Raw genomic sequence first — 20970 nt, forward strand, 5'->3', positions numbered from 1 at the left:
TTAATCTAAAACAGCGAAATATTTAGCACTCCACAAAAAATGAGGTCGGCGTAAATGTTCCTGTCTCCTATTGTCTTTCTTTTCACAACAATGTGCAGGGTTTCTTCTTTAGCAAAACACTCATCCTTTCTTGACGCACTCATCTGCGGGAGGGGGAAGGTATCTAGCTTACACGTGAACAGAAGCAATATTCCTGGTGATTTCTATCTCCATTGTTTCCTGCGGATTTCGTGAAAGTTATATAGGCAAATTAAGAGATCCAGCGCCTCTCCTGCCGCCGCTGTCTGGTCGCAGATCGAGGAACCAACTCCTGTCCTAATTGCTGTCTGTGCTTCTATTTTGTGGAAAGGGCAGGATGTTCAGGAACCTGTGCTGTGATTTCATTGCATTATTTGTCCGTGCGTGAAACAGTTCCTGAACTATTCTGAAACAGTTCCATGCCGATTCCATGTTAACGGAGGGTACTGCCCATGCATACATATTTCCGAAATAGGCTACAAAAGCTGCCATACCTGGCACCAGGGACGCAGTACCCTTCAATAGGCCCAATGCCGTCCGCACAAAAACGAGTGACATAAACGCCAAACTTTGTCTTTCTCACAAACACACGCACATTTTCGTTTTGTGTACATGCTAACGCTATTCGACAGGCCTGTGCATTGCACCATATAGCCTGCCCATAAAGAAAATGGCACCCCCTATGCTGGGCAGGCATTAACACAGCCTGCAACGCACCAATGAGTGCCTAGGGGATGCTCTTCTGTGGAGAAGCACATTGTATGTTGGCCATTCTTCTCCTCACTGAAGAGCTGGTTTGAACCAAACTTCACTTCAATAGCACTCGTATTTACTCCTCTGTTAAGATTGGGCGAACCCCTACCGCCCTCGGAGGCCCATTCTGTCCCCTTTGCCTAGTCTTTTCTCAACTTCAACTTGCTTTTGTGCAAAATAACTTCTAGCATCCTATTTCACTTTGCCTCCTGATGCGCTGACCCGAATTTGATTTCAGTGGCACTCGAATTTATTCCCCAGTCAAGATTAGGCAGGCTCCTACCTGTCACGGAGACCCGTTCCATCAACTTTGTCAAATATTTTCTCTCCCTCAACTTTCTTTATAGCCAAATAACTTCTGGCACCTAATTCTGCATTGTCTCCTGATATGCTTAGCCAAATTTGGCAACAATGGTAACCCCAGTTGTACTGGAGCTACTTCTGAAAATGCCCTGTTTGGGGCAACAAACAAACCAAACTTGTACGTGACTCCTCCTATGTAATCGTTGCAGTGCCTCATATCTCATAAATGCAACATGACCACCCATATTTTTTGCTCGTTTATTTGTCAATTTTCTGCATATTAAGAGTCTATCTTCTCACTTTATTTTGCTTGATTAACCATATTCTTCACCTCCTCTCCACATACGTGCCTCGCACTTCTGTAGTGTGTCGGCTAACAGACCGCATGTCCTCCCCATGTTGAGCAGCATGGCAGCCACTTTCTCTTTGGCACTCTTGCTTTCTGTCTGTCATGAGAATGCCCTTATATATGGGTGAAGACTCTGCAGCTCCTGTGTGCTTCTTTGGGCTTAGTAGCTGACGCGCCAATAAGATGCGAATCAAATCATATTTGTGCTCCTTCCCTGCTCTATAGGCTGCTGCGTCCATGCTTTTATCCAGGCAAGCAGGACGAGCTCCTTCCTGTCTTCTGCTATCATCGTCGCTGCGTCAGTCTACATTGGGGCTCCACGGTCCCGCCTGGCATAAGGTCCCCTCCATGATTTGCTTCTCCTGTTCTGCTTTGACATCTACAACAAAGGAATGACAATTGTCAATTGAAGTCATGCTAAGCAAAAGTAAGTGGCGCAAAAAAATTCATTAGCAATCTGCTGCACTTTATGCGAAACCCTGCCACATAAATTCACTGTCGTACTTGCAAAATGAAAGATTTACGCCTCGTGAATGGGCCCACATATTTTGCAATAGCGTTAACCAAACATGTACCTTGACTTCATGGTAAGAGTATAACCTTTAGACATTCACATATCTCAACCAGGCTTTGGTTTCGTTTTTGTTTCTTTTTTGTTTTGAGATATGCGAGCACACTACACAAGCATTTGCAGTAAAGAATGGGTGTGGTGCAGGTATACCTGCAGATACCAGCACAAGTTTGTTCTTTGCGGGTACACATTTCCGTGCCGTTGCGGGCTACGGGTAAGGTGCGCGTAAGGTAAGGACAGCGCCTTTTCTCCTCTGATGGCCGTGCTTTCGCTCTCCACTTAGCAAGTGACGTGACGTCAAGCCACTGGAGTCTATGCATCTGCGAAAGAGTGTTTATCTTTAAAATTCCAATGTAGTATCTCTGCACTTTTCAGACGAAAAAAAATTCTTGGCCGGTGCCGAACATAGTCGTACCAGTTTCATATAGATGGGTTTCCAAATGCAACCGTCCATTTAAAAAGCTGTGCCGTTTCCTTCTACATGAGTAAAAGTGCTATAACCCCAGTGCCTGGAATAGAAAAAGGACTAGACGAGACACTGTGACAGTCCTTTTTCTCTCCTTGCACTAAGGTTTTATCACATTTTTCAAACAGTAAGAAAAGGTTAGGAAATTAATGATTTTTCTTTTTCTAGTCTTCCGTGAGGCTTATACCACAACTGAGTTTGCTCACACTATACATAATGTTTATTAATTAATGGAGCTAATTGGTAGAAACTAATGAAAGATTCAATTTGGAAGCTGAGTTTTGGACTCTCTGTAGGCCCCTCAGCTGAGAATTTAAATTCTCTATCGATTAAAAGTATTCAAGTCTCAACTAATACGCAAAGTATAATCACATGGATATCCAAACCCTGTGCTCGAGCGAGCATGTAGGGGAAAGAAATCATACAGCCAGCCACGAGGGACAGCTTTGATTGGAGTAGCGCACACACGCTCATTTGAAATCTTTTAGACGAAGCACGCGGCAAAATACTCATGTTTCAACTTCATAACGACAGCATGCATTCTCCACAAAATATCAGTACTGTTCTACCAGTTGATAATGCGGTTAAATCTAAGACAACTCAAAAATAAAAATAAAACCACATCCTTACACTATGGTCGAACGCAAAGGGTTTTTTCGGCCACTGCATGTTGAAACCGAAACTAACACTTCATTTGAAAGAACTGTTCTCTAAAACGTCTAAACATCCCCATATATTGTAAAATGGGTTCGATAAAACGAGCCTTCCTTTCGCTGAAACATTATTGTCTAAAACCAGGCTTCCAGAACTGCAAGGGGAACTAGGAATTAGACGCACATGGCGCGCATCTTCGCCATGATCAAGTATGTGCACGGTTGCCCCTGCAGTTTCATCTCCCTGTCATTATTGCTCTCTCAGTAAAAAAATTCAGTGCGACATTTTCTGAACCGCCCTCATGCACTTACATTGGTCAGGCTTGACTGAGTTGACACTGCCTGGTGCCTGTCTAGACAGCCTCGCCTGCCTGCTCTTCTGATTCCTCGAAGGGTTTCCCTGCTTTGCCACACGTTCTCAGGGTGATGTTGGAGAGCGCTAAGTAACCCTCGCATGGACAACGGACATCGAGAAATCTTAACCGATGAAAGTGGTGAGGCAAGGGTAGTCAAGCACTCACTCTTGTCTTCCCAACGCACACTGTTCTCAGTTCCACTGAGCGCAGTTGAAATACAGCACTTGCGGGACGCTCGTGCTTCGAGTTCGGCGGTACGTCCTCCCACTCTGCTGCCACCCACCTTGCCAAATGTCCCAGCAAAGCATGCTCTATCCGGCCTGTAGGAGTCACCTGGTGTTCTTCTTATTTATGGCCTTCGTCGCTTATGCTCCAGGAAAACATGAATCATAATCATCAGCTCTTCTTTTGTCAGCCAGTTCGTGTAATATTTACGCAGCCTGTCTTTGAAGGGTTTGTTGGCGCAAACGTCTAAGTTCGCTCGTCATTCCTCCTGGAATGATAGCTAAATTAGTGCCACACTGAGGCCAAGTAGCTTTTTCACCGTCCATTAGGAGACCATGGTAGGAGTCCAAGACAAGAAGCGAGTCTCTGCACAGTAGGTCACCCGGAGGATGCTGCCACACGAGCCTCACCCACTGTTCAACCATGGCACTGGTCATCCATTTTCTTGTGCACGCCCCTCTTGTGCCATTTGATAACGTCATTAAATTTTTGACCACGTGTGGGTTTCTTAGTCAGATGTAGATGATAAGCATTCCTCCGCTTTTATCCAATATCACCGAACTCCTCATGTAAATATCTCATTGTCACACTTGTAGATAGCTTTTAACTGCCATGCTCGCTTGCTATCGTCATCCTCCTCTCTCTCTTATCCTGGTCAATCTCATCGCTCATCGCTCATACCTGTAGATAGGTTTTAACTACCACACACTCTCTCTCACATCATCTTTCCCATAATCATCTCCGACACACTCACCATAGTTTTGGCGCTCTATGGCCTTTGTTGCCTTTGTGCCATTAAACACATAATCAATCAATCTTGTGCACGCACACTGATGTTGCTTGGGAAAACTTCCCTGGCAGGAAGTGTCTTCCACTTGAAAATGATATATGGTGATAATTTGCATCCGTCAGCTGTGCAGCACAACTTCACTGTTGAACGTTGTTTTTCGTACCCAGCTGTCCACAGCTTGAAGTCCGTGGCACCCTTTTTCGTTTAAGGTGCACGCAATCGGCATGTCAAAGTAAACGGGAGTTTGGTCAGCATTGCCGATGTGTCCACGAAAATATCCCTTTTCTTCTCTCTTCTTGATGACAAACCTTCGAAACTGGATTAACTTCTCCTCGAAGTCTGACTGCAGTTTCTGACAAACCGATGTGCGTCGTCGCAAAGTGAATCCGAAGCGCTTCATGAATCGCTGTAGCCAACCTCTGCTGGCCTCAAACACAGTCCTGGGCACACCTCGTGCTTTCGCAACCTCCCTCGCCTTTTCTTGGATGGTCTCCATGGTCACAGGAAATGCTGCTGCCCTCTGTGCCTAGATGAAGTTTGCAACCTCGGTTTCAACATCGTAATGTCAGCCTCTTTGGGGTCCAGTAAACGCCATCCTTGATGCACCGCTGCTGAACAGTTCCTCGCGTTGCCTTCTCCATCGACGCACATTCATTTTATCCACTCCGAAGTCTCGATCAGCTTGTAGGTTGGACGTCCGCTCTGCTGCCAAGACAACTTTTCGCTTGAAGGCTGCAGTGTAGTGACATCGCTTGGCAGGAGCCATCCTTGAATGTTGTTGAAACCACGTGTCGATAACCGAAACCGACGGACAAGCAGCAGACGTGCGCGAGGCCTTTTGTGGCAGCATCGGGGGCGCTGGCGCTTCGGTCAGAGGGAAGTAATGTTAAAGAATAAACAACAAAGACTGCGATAGAGCTGGAGATGCCGAATCCTCAGATCTAAGCCGACCCTCCAGTTTTCTATCCCGTATTTTTGAAAAAAGTGTCAGCCTAGCTTTGAGTAAATACGGTACGTGACTGTGTTGTCTTGCAATGGAATTGAGAGCAGTTTTCAAGAGCAGAGCCACCATACCTCGCAAAGAATTAGCTCTTTCCCTTCACGGTTTTTTTCCCGCGCTGTCTTAACTGTTTCATAATTAGCACCCAAAACTGTTTTCAGGTATTGGAATTTTGAAGTGAGGCTACATTTCCAAGAACGGCTACGATTGAAAGATAAAAGTGGCTCGCGCGAGTAAACGGAAACGTGTAGTTACTTTGTGTTGTGATCAAACCTTTTGGACACGTCGAATGGAGGCAGTATGACATGACAGTACAGTATATGGTCCCTGACATTGCAAAATCTCCTGATGTGATCGTGATGCGATCCTATGCGCGCTTTACTCGAGCCGCGCATTTCTCGTCCATTGAAGAAATGGGGTAAAAAGTTTAGTTTGTTAGGGGACGTGCCATACTGCCTACATGTTCATTCATAAACGTCTACAGTCCTAATTGAGAAACCAGCACACCGCTGATGAGCACTTCCCCCAAGCACCTTGGCCAACCTGGTGCCAAAACCCTCATCATCCCTATAATGCAACATTGCCCCAACATTCTCTCACCGAAGAGCTGTTGGTCAGCTTCCGACTCTTTGCCAACTGTCGGCCATTGCTTTACTAGGGTCATCTGTCCCATACATCCACAAAGGCATGGGGAACGCCTGTTGGTATCTTTGATGCAAACTGAGTGGACTGATGTAAGCCATATGTAGGGTTCCGCGTTTTCAGTTTTAATAGAAAAACATGGAATACAGAGGAACATTCCAGGAGCCATGGCAGTTAAATTGCTGCCCAGCTTAAGATTCCAACATGCCAAGCAGGCTTTCCTTTATTACTCTTCTTGTCTTGGTCTTTGCTAGGGTTGGGTGACCTGCGACCACATTGAGTGTTCCAGGGTCAATCCCTTTGTCCCGGATCGGGTACGCTGGTCACAATCTCATTCTTCTGCCGCTGTAGGTGCTCCACCGCGCTTGTGAACCTTTTAGGGACGTGACGTCAAGTAGAATCTCGGTCACCAGCCTTTAGTTGTTTAGTGGAGAGGTTGCGACAGTACATACACCTCCACTTTCCACGTACGGCGGGGCCAAAGTTGCCTTTGCGCCATTAAAATCCTAATCATCATCATCATCACGTACGGCGGTCCTGTCTTTCCGCAGCACCCGAGATGGGAAGGAGAAGGAAGGAGGCCTCGGACTACGTTTGCTGAAATCAAGATTTTGAACTCTCGGGCAAGGAAGGTGTTGTCGTATGCAAGTATTGTCGCGTGACAGTTAATGTGGGCTGTGGAAGGGGCGCGGCGCGCATATTGGAACACGTGCAATCGCGGCGCCACGTGAATCTGAAGAATCCTCGGAACGAACAAGGTAAGCAAACGCCATCCGGTCATTTCTTGTAGCATTTGCAAACAGGAAAACTAGCACTTGTGAACTAAAAAAACATCGAAAAACTCCGATTTCGCGAAAATCAATAAACACCGAAAAACATACGCCGAATCTGCCCAAAAATAAACATCGAAGACATGGAACCCTAGCCATATGCATTAACAAAAAAAGAAAAAAAAAATCGTGAGTATTGTCCGAGCTCATCGAAAATTTAAGCAAGGCAAGACATAAGTAATGAGTATCTTGACTCAGGGTTATCGCCTTGCAGGCGTGTGGGGGGCAGGGACTGAAGATCATGGAACTGTAAACATATTTTAATTCACACTAATGTTCGCAAATTTTGCGGCAGCAAGAAATATATTTTCAAAATTCCGTGTTAGTGCTGTGAAGCAACTGTGGCTATAAGTGGTGTACAGACATGGACAGATAGAGACAAGACAGCAGGAAGGAGTAGAGGCAAAGGTGTCAATATGCGTTCTGGGCCGACTTCATGGGGAACTGTGCTGACATTTGTCTGGAAAGCCATTCGCACGAAACGTGTTGCCTCAGGCAACTGCCTTCGTACTTCCCTACCGGTTCGCTGGATTTCTATCAGTCTACGTTAGGCACTTGAGGCTGTGTATGTATTTGTCCTTCTATGTGTTCCAACCTCAGAACATCAATTGCCATCATGTTAAGCATGTATTGTTGGCTACCTGCACTGCACAAAATGCACAAAACAGAACAGTACTACGTAGTACTACAAACGCAGTACTACGTAGTACAGGTAGTACTACGTAGACTTGCACTCTGGCATGATGTTCAGATAATTTTTATCATGTAGGGGCAGGTTTCCACCGTTATGACAAGAGCAGGAAATGGATTATCTGAAGCTGGAATTTTCGTGAAGTGTGCACAGAATTCCATGTTGCTTAGGGAATGCGACCATAACTAAAACAATGGTTTTGCAGTTCATATGGCAGGTGAGAGAAATATATGCTGCAGAAAAATGTGCTTTCATTTTTATGCATAATTCTTCAATTTTACCACCTTATGTCTCTTGATGCCTTTAAAAGGGGCAAAAAGCAAATTTTTGTCATGCCTAAATATCTGAGGTTCTGTAAGTACTCCAAAAACATATCCATAATTAAGTGTACGCAAAACAGAATAAGTTATATGCAGATTTGTAACACTGCGTGTTCCATGTGAGCTTGTGCAAGTTACACCTTGCAGAGACACGACATCAGCTCAGGTACGATGTGCTGGGTGAACACTCTGGTCACGGGCCGCCAAAGCTGCCCAAACTTTACACTGTCGAAGCAAACTTCTGTCAAGAGGTTAGTACTTTCATAAGCAAAGCAATGTGTTCTTGAAGTCCCAGAAACCCCCATCTTTACATGAACCTGAGTTTAGTATTCTCTTTTCAAAGTATCTGAAAGGAAATTTGCAAAAGCATTTTCTAGCTTGAGTGGAGAGGATATTTTCTCCCTGACAACAGGTACATTCGAAGGTAACAATCCCGTCAGGAGAGCAGCCAATGAATGAGGCCTCTTAATGTATGACATGCCCACTGGACACACAGATAGTTTATGCCCAGCGGCTTCAAGCTGCATCACATAACATTCAGCAGCAATGGGTTCCATTTGTACTCATCGTTTCGTAGCCTGTGTCTGGATAGGTTTTGTCCGAAGAAGTGTGGCCATCAGTGGTTCAATTTTAGGGGGTCTTTTACTTTTCAGCAATGTCACATACAGTGTCATGATCGTATGTGCTATGCTCGCTGTGACCATACTTCTCCGGTAATCATGCCAGTGCTGTGACGATGCCTGGCCCCCTGTGTGCTTCTCCACGGCAGAAATAGTTTCCTCTGTTCCATAAATTTCATTCCTGTAGGACAACACCCCCCGCATGGACATCCCTGCTGCAGCACCACATCATATGAGTTTCACAAGTTGGAATAGGTGGCAAAAAAGGAGAATGAATATGGTGTCCCAGGTGACAAGGGTATGCAGGCTGACATGCAGAGGCACTAATGCAGTACCTAAATTACATCCGGATATTTTTTTTTTTACCGGCCTCGGTGGCTCAGTCGGTAGCGTGTTCGCCTTCTGATCTCGAGATCGCGGGTTCGAACCCGGCCGAGGACGCCAGCAACTTGGTGGCAGGGTACAAGTTGCTTAAACACGCCGTCTTCCGCGAGGGATGTTAAATACGAGGTGCCGTGTGATGAGCTTTCATCGCACGTTAAAGAACCCTCAGGTGGGCAAAAGCAATCCACAGACCGACCGCTGTGGCGTCGCTCATGATCTCAGTTGTCTCGCGACGTAAACACCCAATTATATAAAAAAAAACATCCAGATTTTTCATGTATAGAGTACAGAGCATTTGTGTTGAGTGTCCTTTCAAGACATGGGGCGGGGGTGCAATTCAGGTGCTACTTTTAAACCTGAATATGCATATTCTTAGAAGCGAGTAATCTTGCATCATACCTGCATAAAGGTTGGTACGAGATATTGTACGTCCCCAACAATACTGTGAATAAATGAACTACTAGGCAGCAGTCTTGGTGATACTGCAAACTAAGCGTGGAAAGTTGTTCACAGCAATAAACAAAACTTGTACGTGACTCCTCCTGTCCGATCTTTGCTGTACCTATATCACCTCGTAAAAGCAACAGGACCACCCATATTTTCACTCACTCATTTATTTACAATATTTACAGTGTCTACGCCATTTTGTTGTCTTTTGGGTTTGGGCTTTTGCTGTGAAGTTTCGAAAATTCTTCGAAGTGCTTGTGTCGGATGTTCCTGCGGTGTGCACGTTGACATACAACGTGCTCCCCGCACATCGCACACTCCGGCAACAGCTCTCTCTCTGGGAGCCAAGGGGTGGCGCTGGGGGGTTCCCTTTCTGTCATCAGAATTCCTTTAAAAATCGGCAAGCATTCGGCAGATCCCTTCCTGGCTGCGGGTTGCTGCCCCCATGGTTTGTCCCAGGCCAACAAGACAAGCTCCTTGCTGTCATCGACGACCAGCGTTGCCGCATCCTTCGTTGCTGGTGTCCCACGTACTAGGCGGTTTGTTTTCTTGAGACACAATCCACCCTCCACGAGGCCGACCTCTTATCGTGGCTTCACATCTACAACAAAAGAATGACCACTATCAAAGTCACGATATGGGAAAATCAGCAGCAGCACACACACACAAAGAAAACTTGACCTTGTGGTAAGAGCATAACCTTTACACATGTATATATCCAGAGGAGCGCATGCTCCTGGTTTCATACCCGATTTGAGAAATGTGCACCAGAAAATATGGAAATAAAGAAAAAAGAAAAAACAAGTATACTTTCGGGAGCTCCACCAAGTCTGCATTGAGTAAGACTACAAGGCTCCCGTAGCAATAGTTCACTGCTTTCATCATGTATGAATTTACACACGTTCACAGCGCACAAAATCCTTTATGGGAATTGATGTTCTGAAGCTGGAACACATGGAAAAGACAAACACATGCGAACCCTCAAGTGCCTAAGAGTCACTGAAAAGGTTAGCCAGCTGTAGGACTCCCACTGAACCCACATCTTCTGGATTACCGTTTATTTTTAAGTTAAATTTGTTTTAAACAACAGCAGAGTTTTGGCGCATTATGATCCCAGTTGTCGCTGCGCCACAAAACTCCCAATCATCATCAGCCTCTTCTGGATTACCAGTTCTGGTAAGCTGGACCGATAATCCAGATGCAGGTTCTGGCTAACTGGCTCTAGCCTACAGCTGGCTAACCTCTTGAGTGACTTCTTTCTTTGGACAAAATTCGTTGTAATGGATATATTCCATTACATTAAGCAAAATATGGATGCTGCTGGGCACTGACACTGCTGCTGGGCTAATGGGCAGTGATGTTGTAGTAGGGGGTACACTCATCTCTAAAGCAAATAAAAAAAAAAGTTTGCTTTGATTTGACGTAAAAAAAATTTTGCGCAAGTGACTTGGATTTCAAGCAAAGGGGCATGTACGTGCCATATAATTGGAGTCAGTCCGTGCTAACTTTCCACTCTCTCCAATGTTTTCCTCTTCGCTGAGGAGAGTATATCATTTCACAACCAGTATGCTACAGCATTTGTTTGCAGAGTGAGAGAGCACGTTAAGCGGACGGTCGCGTCTGTTTTTCGTCGATGTCGAAACTAGTTTTATTTCATTCCTCGTGAACCAATAATTACAGTATTGAAAGTCCCATACAAGAAAGATGGAGTAGTGTAACTGTCATTCATCCTGTTCAACGGGATACATGCCGCGTCTGAGCGAGCGTCTGATGACCTTAGTTGTCCGTGCACCATAAAAACCTGAATCATCATAATCATCATCATCACCACCACCATCATCATGAGCGAGTGTTTGGATGGCGCCTTTCCCCATCTGATGAACACGCTTTCACTCTCCGTTTAGTGAGCGTCAAGACAGTAAATTGGTTATTGTTCTTTTTGTCATTCCGTGGGAGGAGCACAACTGAATTTACTCACACAATACATATGCTAATCTTCATTAATTAATGGAGCTTACTGATGGAAGCTATAATGAAAGCTTCCATATTGGCAAACTTAGTTTCAGATTGGCACTGTGAGGCCCTTCAGCTGGGGGTACTGTACCGATACTATATCTATTAAAAGTACTCAACTTTATGATCTTTGTTGTCGTTGTGCCACTAAACTCCCAATCATCATCATCATCATCATCATAAAAAAAGTACTCAACTCTCAACTTTTACAGAAAGCACAATCACATGATTATCCAAACCTTGAGCTTTAGCAAGCATATAGGAAGTTATCGCTGTGCCAATAAAACACCAATCATCAGTCATCATCAACGAGCATGTAGGAAAAAAAAATCATATATCGAGGTACTGTGCCAGCGGGACAGCATCAATGGGAGTGACTCGCTCATTTGAAATAAATACAGTTTTAAACGAAGCCCGCACACCAGATACTCTCGCGTTTTCGTTTCACAAAGAAAACACGCATTCTCGACAAAATATCTGTACTGTTCTACCAGTTAATGCCAAAAAAGAAAGAAACGCAAGGTTTTGACCACAACCGAACGTAACACTTCATTAGCCAGAACAGTTGTCTAAAACGTCTAAACGTCCCGATATTGTCTAAAATGCACTTCGATAAAACGAGCCGTACTTTCGATTTAAACATACTATTCTCTAAAACCAGGCTCGGTGAACTGCTGGGATCCCAGTTGTCGCTGCGCCACAAAACTCCCAATCATCATCATCATCATCATCATCATGAATTGCTGGGAGAATCTGAGTTAAACGCACGTGCTAGGCATCACCGCAAAAGATCACGCACGTGCACGTGGTTGTTTTGCATTTTCATCTCCTGATATATAATCATTGCTTTCTCGCTGTCGAAAAATTTAGTGGGATATTTTCTGAACCCCACGCAGGGGTGCCTGCTCCCGCAGGCGTTTGGTGGGTTGCGACACCACGAACCCAAGCACAAGTGGTTTGGAGCCACCCACGTGACGGAATCCTATGAAGAAAGGTTAACGGCTTTTGTTCGCGCCAATCCAATTCTGGAAACTAGTCGCTGCGCCAATAAAACACTAATAATCATCATCATCACCGGAAACTAGTAGGGTGGACACATTTTTTAGCATTATTGGTCCAAGAACCTACAAGTTGTTGAAGGGCCTTCTAGCACCCGAGTCGCCTACAACCAAATCTTTAGAACAGCTTCGGAATGTGCTTCAGGAGCACCTGTGGCTGCGTCCCTCAGTAATAGCTGAGAGGGCCAAGTTTCATAAGAAGGTGCAACAAGAGAATGAGAGTATATCCGGTTTTGTAGCAGAGTTAAAAGGTTTGGCGGAAACTTAGAGGAAGCTTTATGGGATAGGCTTGTGTGTGGGTTAAAATTGGATATCCCAAAAGCTCTCGTCACGGAAGATGAGTCTCTTACCTTCAAGAAGACGACAGAAAAAGCTCTCTCTTTGGAAATGGCTACTAAAAACGCGACAGAGTGTCATGCGAATAACGTCACGCAGCCGGTTATTCAGACCCTAGCACGGAAGAAGCCCTCAAAGAAACAAAATTGCTATCGTTGTGGATCAGATAAGCATATCAATAGTGCGTGTGCCTTCAAAACTGTAAACTGTAAAGAGACTGGTCGCATCAAGGATGTTTGTCACAGTAGGAACAACGGGCCTCCTCCGGCACAAGGGGCACAAAGACCGACGTGAGAAGAAGCGTTTTCGTTTCCGCGGGACGCAACCCTTCAAGGCGATGGCTGAGGTTGTCAACATTGAGCCCCCGTTGTGGCGCTTGGATAGGCCACACCAGGATGACCCCATCTGCTTCACGGTGAATGTGCAAAACGTTCCACTGAACATGGAGTTGGACACTGGAGCAGCCGTGTCGGTGATATCGCAGCAGGACTACCAATCATATTTTCCGGAACTTCCGTTGTGCCCCACCTCCGTGACACTTCGTACTTACACAGGACAGTGTGTTCATCCGAAAGGCGTTACAAACGTCGAAGTGCAGCACCACGGCCAGAAGTGTTGTCTGCCCCTGTACATCCTAACACAGCAGGGACCACCACTTATTGGGAGGATCTGGCTTCGTGACCTCCACTTGGACTGGAGTACCCTCCACTATATGCGCCAGGATGGAAAGGGCCTTGCAGATCTCCTAGAGAAATACTCGCAAATCTTCACGGATGAACTCGGCCAAGTACAAGGTGAGCAGACCACTCTCATCCTTAAAGGAGCAGTCTAGAGGCCCACAACTTTGTTTCTGTTTTTGCTCAGTATGGAATGTTAGGCGCCCGAAAACAGTTTTCCCACAATTAGTGCAACCGTAGCAAAATTGGGACGCCTGCAATAGCTCCCCGAACCTCCCGTGCATGGAACACCCTCCTTCGCCTTCACATAGGCACATGATGAACGCCACCACGAGCATCACTATGTGACGCAAGTGGTGAGGACGCTCCTCATTGGACCTGAGATCACATGATCGAGGTGAGCAACATCGCGCAGGCCGGAGCGTCTGCTACCGCTTCGGAGACGCCATGCGTTCTCCGGCTGCGTGATGTCTGAAACGGAGGGTTTGAAGGCTGTCCCCGACACAACCACGATTTTTTGGGACCGCAGACATCACGGGAAGAACGAGTGGTGCAGGCCGAAATTAACTGCGCTTGTACAGCGAAAACCCCATGTTTCCCGACAGTGTGAAGCCTGTCCGACTGTTTTCACAGCGCAGTTGGTTCAGTGGCTAACAGGTGGCGCCACAATGCTGTCGCCATCGCTTGCTTTCTGCTACTGTGAATTCTGAGATTGTACAGAAGCCACGGATATATTACTCTTGTGATCGTAATCTTATTTTCTCAGGCTGCATATATGCTTTGTTTTTTTTAGAAACGTGATATAAATCATATAAAGAATAGAAGTCAACAAGAAACAGCTCGCAATGTTCGTAGCAGACGGTTTTTCCTACGAACGAATGAGGGGCTCTCTACCACCAACGTCACAGTAGAGTGGGTGTGGTCTGTAGTTGGAGCGCTCCGGCCTGTCACCGCGGCAGCGATTTTCCAAATTAATTGCACCGTGGTGAAACAACTTTGGACAGAAATATTTTGTAGGAATGCTTTTCACATACTGCTTTACAAGATGACAGCAGTTTTTGGCCATGCTAAATACCACTTTAATGCTCCTTTAAAGAAGGAGCAGTTCCTAAGTTCATGAAAGCAAGGAGTATTCCTTTCGCGGTAAAACCTGCAGTCGAAAGGGAATTGGAGAAGCTCGAGAAGTTAGGAGTCATTGAATCGGTGACATCGAGTCGTTATGCGTCTCCTATTGTCCTGGCCGTGGGGAAGGCAACTACAAAGCTTCCTACCCCACAAGGCCAGCGCCTAAATTAGCATGAAAAAAAAAAAAAACAGAAGTCTTTTTGCGTGTTCTATATTAGTCATAGGATTGATTCATGAAAAAATTCTGTCAAAACCAGCACTGGATGAGGATATATTTTATCTATCACATATAATACACTGGGCTTTCTCCAACCTTTTTGTGGACATTTGCTGCCAGAGGTTTAGGGCTTGTGGTACTCATAGAAACAGTTCCTGTCCTTGTTCATGCACAAGGTCACGTCACACTTTTAGCATTTGATTGAGCTGAAATGGTTTTCCTCTGGCACACAGTGCTTGCACTTCAGCCTTTTACTCGTGACTAGAGGCCAGTGTCCAACTCCATCCCTCCTGACGTCATCTTGAAGTCCTGAAGTGACGTCACCTTGAAGTGACTCATCTTGTCGAGACTTTCTGTTTCTTTGCCAAAGGCGATGGCAAACACGATGGCCTTCCTCTCCTTGGCTTTCGCGAAAGCGACAAACTTTCAACCACTGAAGCAATAAAAGTTCCCGGCTTCATGGGCTTCTCTTTCAGTTATGTGCATTGTCGTCTATGGATGTTCCAGGCATTTACCACACACATAAGTATTGTGTGGTAAACGATGTACAGATACCAGCGCCTCGACCTAATGAACTTGTAGAGAGACACCTGGTAAGTGTGCTGATCAATGCTCCCCATGAAGCTGTTGTAGAGAGCAACTATTGCGGGTCATGGCACGTCAACATGCTCTTTGGCTGTTCTATCGTATCTTTTTACAGTTTTGACAGGTTCAACAGCCACGAAGTTTGACACCAGTGTTACTGCCTTTCTGTCAAACCAGCGGACAAAAGCAATGCCTTTCTCGTTGACGCGGTGGTCATAGGATCCCTGTCCACGTTTTTTCAGTGACTTTTCATCCATCACAGCAGGAACAACAGGCCTCCTCCGGCACAATGCACAAAGACCAATGTGAGAAGAAGCCTGTTTCTCCAATTCTGTTTTGAAGCAGTGTCCCCACATACTGAATGCCTCTTTTTGTCAGCTCGTCAACTAGGTCCAGCGTGCTAAAAAAGTTGTCAGCAGCAACTTTGAATCCTACGTTGGGCGGTACCTCAGAACACATGCTGAGGACAGTATCACGTCCAAGTCCAAACGTGTACTTTTGCTTGGAGTGGCCTTGGTAGACATCAAACTGGTAAAGGATACCTGTTGTGCCTGCTCGTCCCCAGAGCTTGAATCCCCATGGTGCTGGCTTGTTGGGAATATATTGTTTTAGATGCTCCTTCCAGGAAATGACACCATGATCTCGCCTCCTGTTCGATGGCCTGGAAGTTTTGCTGCAGCTTTGATAGCCAAGGACGCAGCTTCCACAGCTTGTCCTCCTTCTGTTCGTCAGTAACTTCCAAGTTGTCAAGAATGTGCAGAGACCTCATGCATTTCGTGAAGCGGTTTTGTGACATCACGTCTGCAATTGGGGAGTGTCTTGTGCCTTTTTCCCAATAGCATCTAACATTTGGCATCTTCACAAGTCCCTTCTGTAAGTACATACCAATGTACTGCTCCAGTTCTTGGAGATCGGTGTTGACCTAGCTTCCGCATTTTTGAGTGCTGTACAGGTTTGTATGTTTCACAAGCATTTCGAGCATTTCCTTGGTTAGGAACTTTTGAAACAAAGCTGTTGGCGTCTCCTGCTCATCTAGGTAACTGAATGTTCTTGAAAATTCAGGATGAGAAGCCTTGAGCAGCTCCTTTTCCCACCCATTTCTTGGAAGTGAAGATGAACTAATAGTTGGACCACAGTCACCGTCTGCCTGAACCTCCTGATCGCTTTCGTCATCATCGGGAGCACAGTTGTCTGGAGGGTTCCATTCCTCATCATCACTTTCCGGCAGATCACTGAAGTCGCTGACATCGTCACCATGTGCGATCCTTTCTAGAATGTCCCTCTCTGTTACACCTTAAAGATGTTTGATTCTGTCAGCTGTAGGTAGCAAATCATATGGCAGAGTGTCTGAGTAACGATTGTGACGTAGCAAAACTGATACGGAAAATACAACTTCATGAATAGCCCACTGTATCAAAAACAATACGCAAAAGTGTAGACGTAATAGCCCTAGTCGCTCATGCGCCAGAAAAACCTCAATCACTCACTCACAAAAGTGTAGACGCTCTCGCTAAGGCCCACAAGCAATACGCTTGGCTAAAAAGTACATCAAACGATACGACAATGACATAGAAACAGCATTGCATGTTGTTTACAGTCAGAAAAGAGTTATTTACCTTTTTTCGAGTAAAACGATCTCGGTGATATGCCACCGGGAGGCGCTAAAACCTGACTGGTATCATTTGGGTGCACATACGTGCTCCTACGCGTTAGGTGCGGATGTAGTTCCCTGGTTGGCGCAAGTTTACAATTCTCACTCGACTGGTCCATGGCGTCGGCGGGGTCGTGTGGTGTGGTCTTTTTGTTTCTCTGATCGTGTCGCGTGCAGGTAGGCAATCTTTTGACTTTTCGTGTGCAGGTTAAGCGGAATTCGTCGACGGGATAAGTGGGAAAAGTCGAGCTATGGTTACGATAACTTGGGAAATGATACCGTCAGGTTATAAGAAGATCGGGAAGCGGTTGAACAAAAATGATACCCGTCAGGTTATAAGAAGATGAGAAGACGACTGAATAGAAATATGATACCCGTCATGTTTTAAGCGTCGACGGAATTTACAAGGGAAAATGTCGAGCGGTGGTTACGATAACTTGAGAAATGATACAGTCAGGTTATAAGAAGATCGGGACGTGACTGAACAGAAATGATACCCGTCAGGTTTTAAGCGTCGACGGAATTTACAAGGGAAAATGTCGAGCGGTGGTTACGATAACTTGAGAAATGATACCGTCAGGTTATAAGAAGATCGGGACGTGACTGAACAGAAATGATACCCGTCAGGTTTTAAGCGTCGACGGAATTTACAAGGGAAAATGTCAAGCGGTGGTTACGATAACTTGAGAAATGATACTGTCAAGTTATAAGAAGATCGGGATGTGATTGAACAGAAATGATATCCGTCAGGTTTTAAGCGTCGACGGAATTTACAAGGGAAAATGTCGAGCAGCGTAGTTGACACGTGACTATTCAGTGAATCGTCTGTTTAAATGTCTAAAAACTCATTTGTTATTCATACTACATTAAGTGGGAATTGTCTTCCCTCATCAGTGTCTACCAGTGCCTGTGCTAGGAATTTTAGTGCTGTATTACCCAACCATCTTCCTTTTTTGCATGTGTGATTATATGCAGTTCACGTCTCTGTTTTGTTAAAAAAAAATTTGTATCGCATCCACAGCTGTAGTGTTATGTGCCTTGAGTGTATTACAAATAAACAGACAAATTTCATTTCCAGGTGCAGCTACTGGTGAGAGTACAACACTTGACTGTAAAAGGCGTTCACAATGGAACTCGGAGAAGGAGTTGTTATACTAATGGCACTGTGCAGAAAGGTAATGGCACTGAAGATGACATTGGACATTTTTGGGTTTGTTTTCTCTTTCTACATGCATATCGTTCTGAACAATAAAGTATCACATTATTTTTTTTAAAGAGTTGAATCCTGTGGTGCTAATTCCTTTAGTTGACTGCTGCAGCAAGTACTATAATTCTGCAATAATTGCACTTTTTATGGATAAAGCAGTAAAACCTGGAGGGCAATAAGCTTTGCATGTTGCACATCTTTTATTGAACAAAATCCATATGCTAGCTTTAGTAGCTTTCAAAAGTGAAAATGGCATTTACACTCAAAGCTGGAATTGCTGCTTTCATGCTGCAAGCGTTTTTCTTTTCTTTTTTTTTTGCCTCAGACAAACATTCTCGCCACATGTAGTGTACGTAATGCCTTTCATCATAGGCCTTTCATTATGAAATTGGGTGAGACTATGCAGCATGATTCTAAGCCCTGACCGCCTTCGGTCATGAATGGAATTTACTGGCTCCAATCAGGGAGCTTTACTTTGTAAGGCACTGATGTTGCACATTTGTGTCCGTCAAGATCCGTGGAGGCTTCCAACAAAGGCACGAACCAGTCATTGATTTCTGAAACGATAGGAAAAGAATTTGGGCATACACATCGCTTCAACAGCCACACAATTGCAATTTGTAGGTTTCCTGCCCTACAGTCTTCACACCCATTTTCATGCAATCATTACAAATATATTTACATACATGCAATACTATAAAAAAGAGAACATTAGCGAACATATTTATTTACACAACTGATACAGGACAAGAGTGAGACATTAGCATATCTATTTGCACAGTACTAAATACAGGGAGTGACACATGGGCAAAGGCCAGAAAAAAAGGGGGTGAGGTGCTCTATTGCAAGAGCCCGAAGACCCGCCAGCACCAGCACTAACTCCTCTTTGGTATAATGGCAACAAGGGAACAGTACAAGGATGCATAAGAGAGGCATTAGCACATTTATTTGCACAGTACTAAATACAGGGAGCGACACATGGGCAAAGGGCAAAAGGGAGGGTGAGGTGCCCTATTGCAAGAGCCTGAAGACCCGCCAGCACCAGCACTAACTCCTCTTTGGTATAATGGCAACAAGGGAACAGTACAAGGATGCATAAGAGAGGCATTAGCACATTTATTTGCACAGTACTAAATATAGGGAGCGACACATGGGCAAAGGCCAAAAGGGAGGGTGAGGTGCTCTATTGCAAGAGCCCGAAGACCTGCCAGCACCAGCACTAACTCCCATTTGGTGTTGACAGTGGTCAATGAGCCATACTTACGTAACCTTATGGCCTGAGAAGCTAGTGCGCCAGAAAAAACCCAAATCAAATCAAATCAAACTTACGTAACCTACAAAGTACAGCTAATGTTGCAAGCAAGTCTCATATCACATTTACAAGTAGTTCATGAAGCAATTGTCACTTGGAACTACTCTGTACAAAGTAGTGCTAAATTGTTTCAAGGAACACTTGTAACAGTGCATACGCCTGCAGTTAAATTATGTTAATTTATGTGGGTTTTTACCTAGGCAAGCAGTGCAATGCCAGTTAGACCAAGGAGCCCGTTTGATAAGAGCGCATCGGTAATGGTACCATTTCTCACATGAGTCACATTGTATCATTGGAAGCTTCGTTGTGGTCACGGTACAAGAGTTGCAAGCCCAGTGTTTCCGCTTTGCGTCCAACACTTGCATGACACACTGCCATCCTTCATGAGTGAAATAACACTTAATGCAAGAAACGTCAGCATCAACTACATCATCCGGAATTCTGTCAGGAGCACTCTCAACATGCTGTTCATCTGCCTTGTGGCCATGGAGTATCCTTTCTTTAATGTCACTTCCAGTGAAAAGAATTATGAGCTGCATATCTTCCTCTGCGACTTCCACGTCTACGTCGCCCATCTCTGCTGTGGAGCTTCTTGAGACTCTCTGCACTGTGCATCAAGGTCGGTTGCCTTTCTTCTGGTCGAGAGCTGTGAAAGCTTCCTGCGTTTTCTGGCTTTGCGTTGCGGGGCGATTCTTTTGTTTGCTGGTGTATAATCGTGATCTGGATGCATTGGCATGTATGCAGGGGTCAAAACACGTTTGAGAGCTAATGCTGCCTTGATTGCCTCATTTGCTGTTGCAAGCGTGTTTTCGGCTGAGTTAGGCAATGGAGTAGAGGTTGAAGACAGAAGTCGTGCTACACCATGTGAAATATCACCCAAAGACTTGAATGCCTTGGCTAGTCATGGCCGTATAAGAGATGGGGGATGCTCATCAGTTTCTTGGACGGGACTGTCGCTTGCTTCGTGGGAACTTGAACGAGGAACTGGAGATGGGTACTTGCAGCAACAAATAATGCAGTAGATGACACTGGAAGGGAAGGGGGGAGGGGGGCTGACTACTACCAAAATATAGGTGCACTGCATGAATGTGCTTGCACATAAGTGTACAAGGGCACGAACAAATATAGGCATGAACACAAATATTGCACTCGCGGCATCTGAGCTGGCAAGGCGCATGACAGGTGTTCCTGGCGAGTACTTCGTACTCTTTGGTGCCGGAAACCTTCCACTTGCCATAGTCGAGTGTGGTTATATCGTGATCTGGTATCTCTTTGCCCCTCATATGCGCATGGTAGATGGCGGTCATCGTCTTAGTCGTCTTACCTTTGCTTGAACCGATGAGGACGTCGAACTGTTTCCAATTGGAGTAG

At 45.2% G+C, this 20970-nt stretch overlaps 1 protein-coding gene and 1 long non-coding RNA gene across 2 annotated transcripts; both read left to right on the forward strand.

Moving 5' to 3' along the window:
* The first annotated feature begins 1829 nt into the window (after positions 1 to 1829).
* On the forward strand, positions 1830 to 18349 carry LOC135374594 (uncharacterized). Its single transcript, XM_064607535.1, has 3 exons — positions 1830 to 1850; positions 13071 to 13619; positions 18159 to 18349. Exons 1-3 carry the CDS (start codon positions 1838 to 1840, stop codon positions 18236 to 18238), a joined length of 642 nt encoding a protein of 213 aa, XP_064463605.1. The 5' UTR covers positions 1830 to 1837; the 3' UTR covers positions 18239 to 18349.
* Positions 15523 to 16570, forward strand: LOC135374595 (uncharacterized). The gene is made up of 3 exons (XR_010416999.1): positions 15523 to 15734; positions 15808 to 16302; positions 16492 to 16570. It is a non-coding gene; the product is annotated as an uncharacterized LOC135374595 (long non-coding RNA).
* Positions 18350 to 20970: the final 2621 nt, after the last annotated feature.

This window comes from Ornithodoros turicata, unplaced genomic scaffold (assembly GCF_037126465.1).
Source record: "Ornithodoros turicata isolate Travis unplaced genomic scaffold, ASM3712646v1 Chromosome85, whole genome shotgun sequence".
NCBI classification, from domain to species: domain Eukaryota; kingdom Metazoa; phylum Arthropoda; class Arachnida; order Ixodida; family Argasidae; genus Ornithodoros; species Ornithodoros turicata.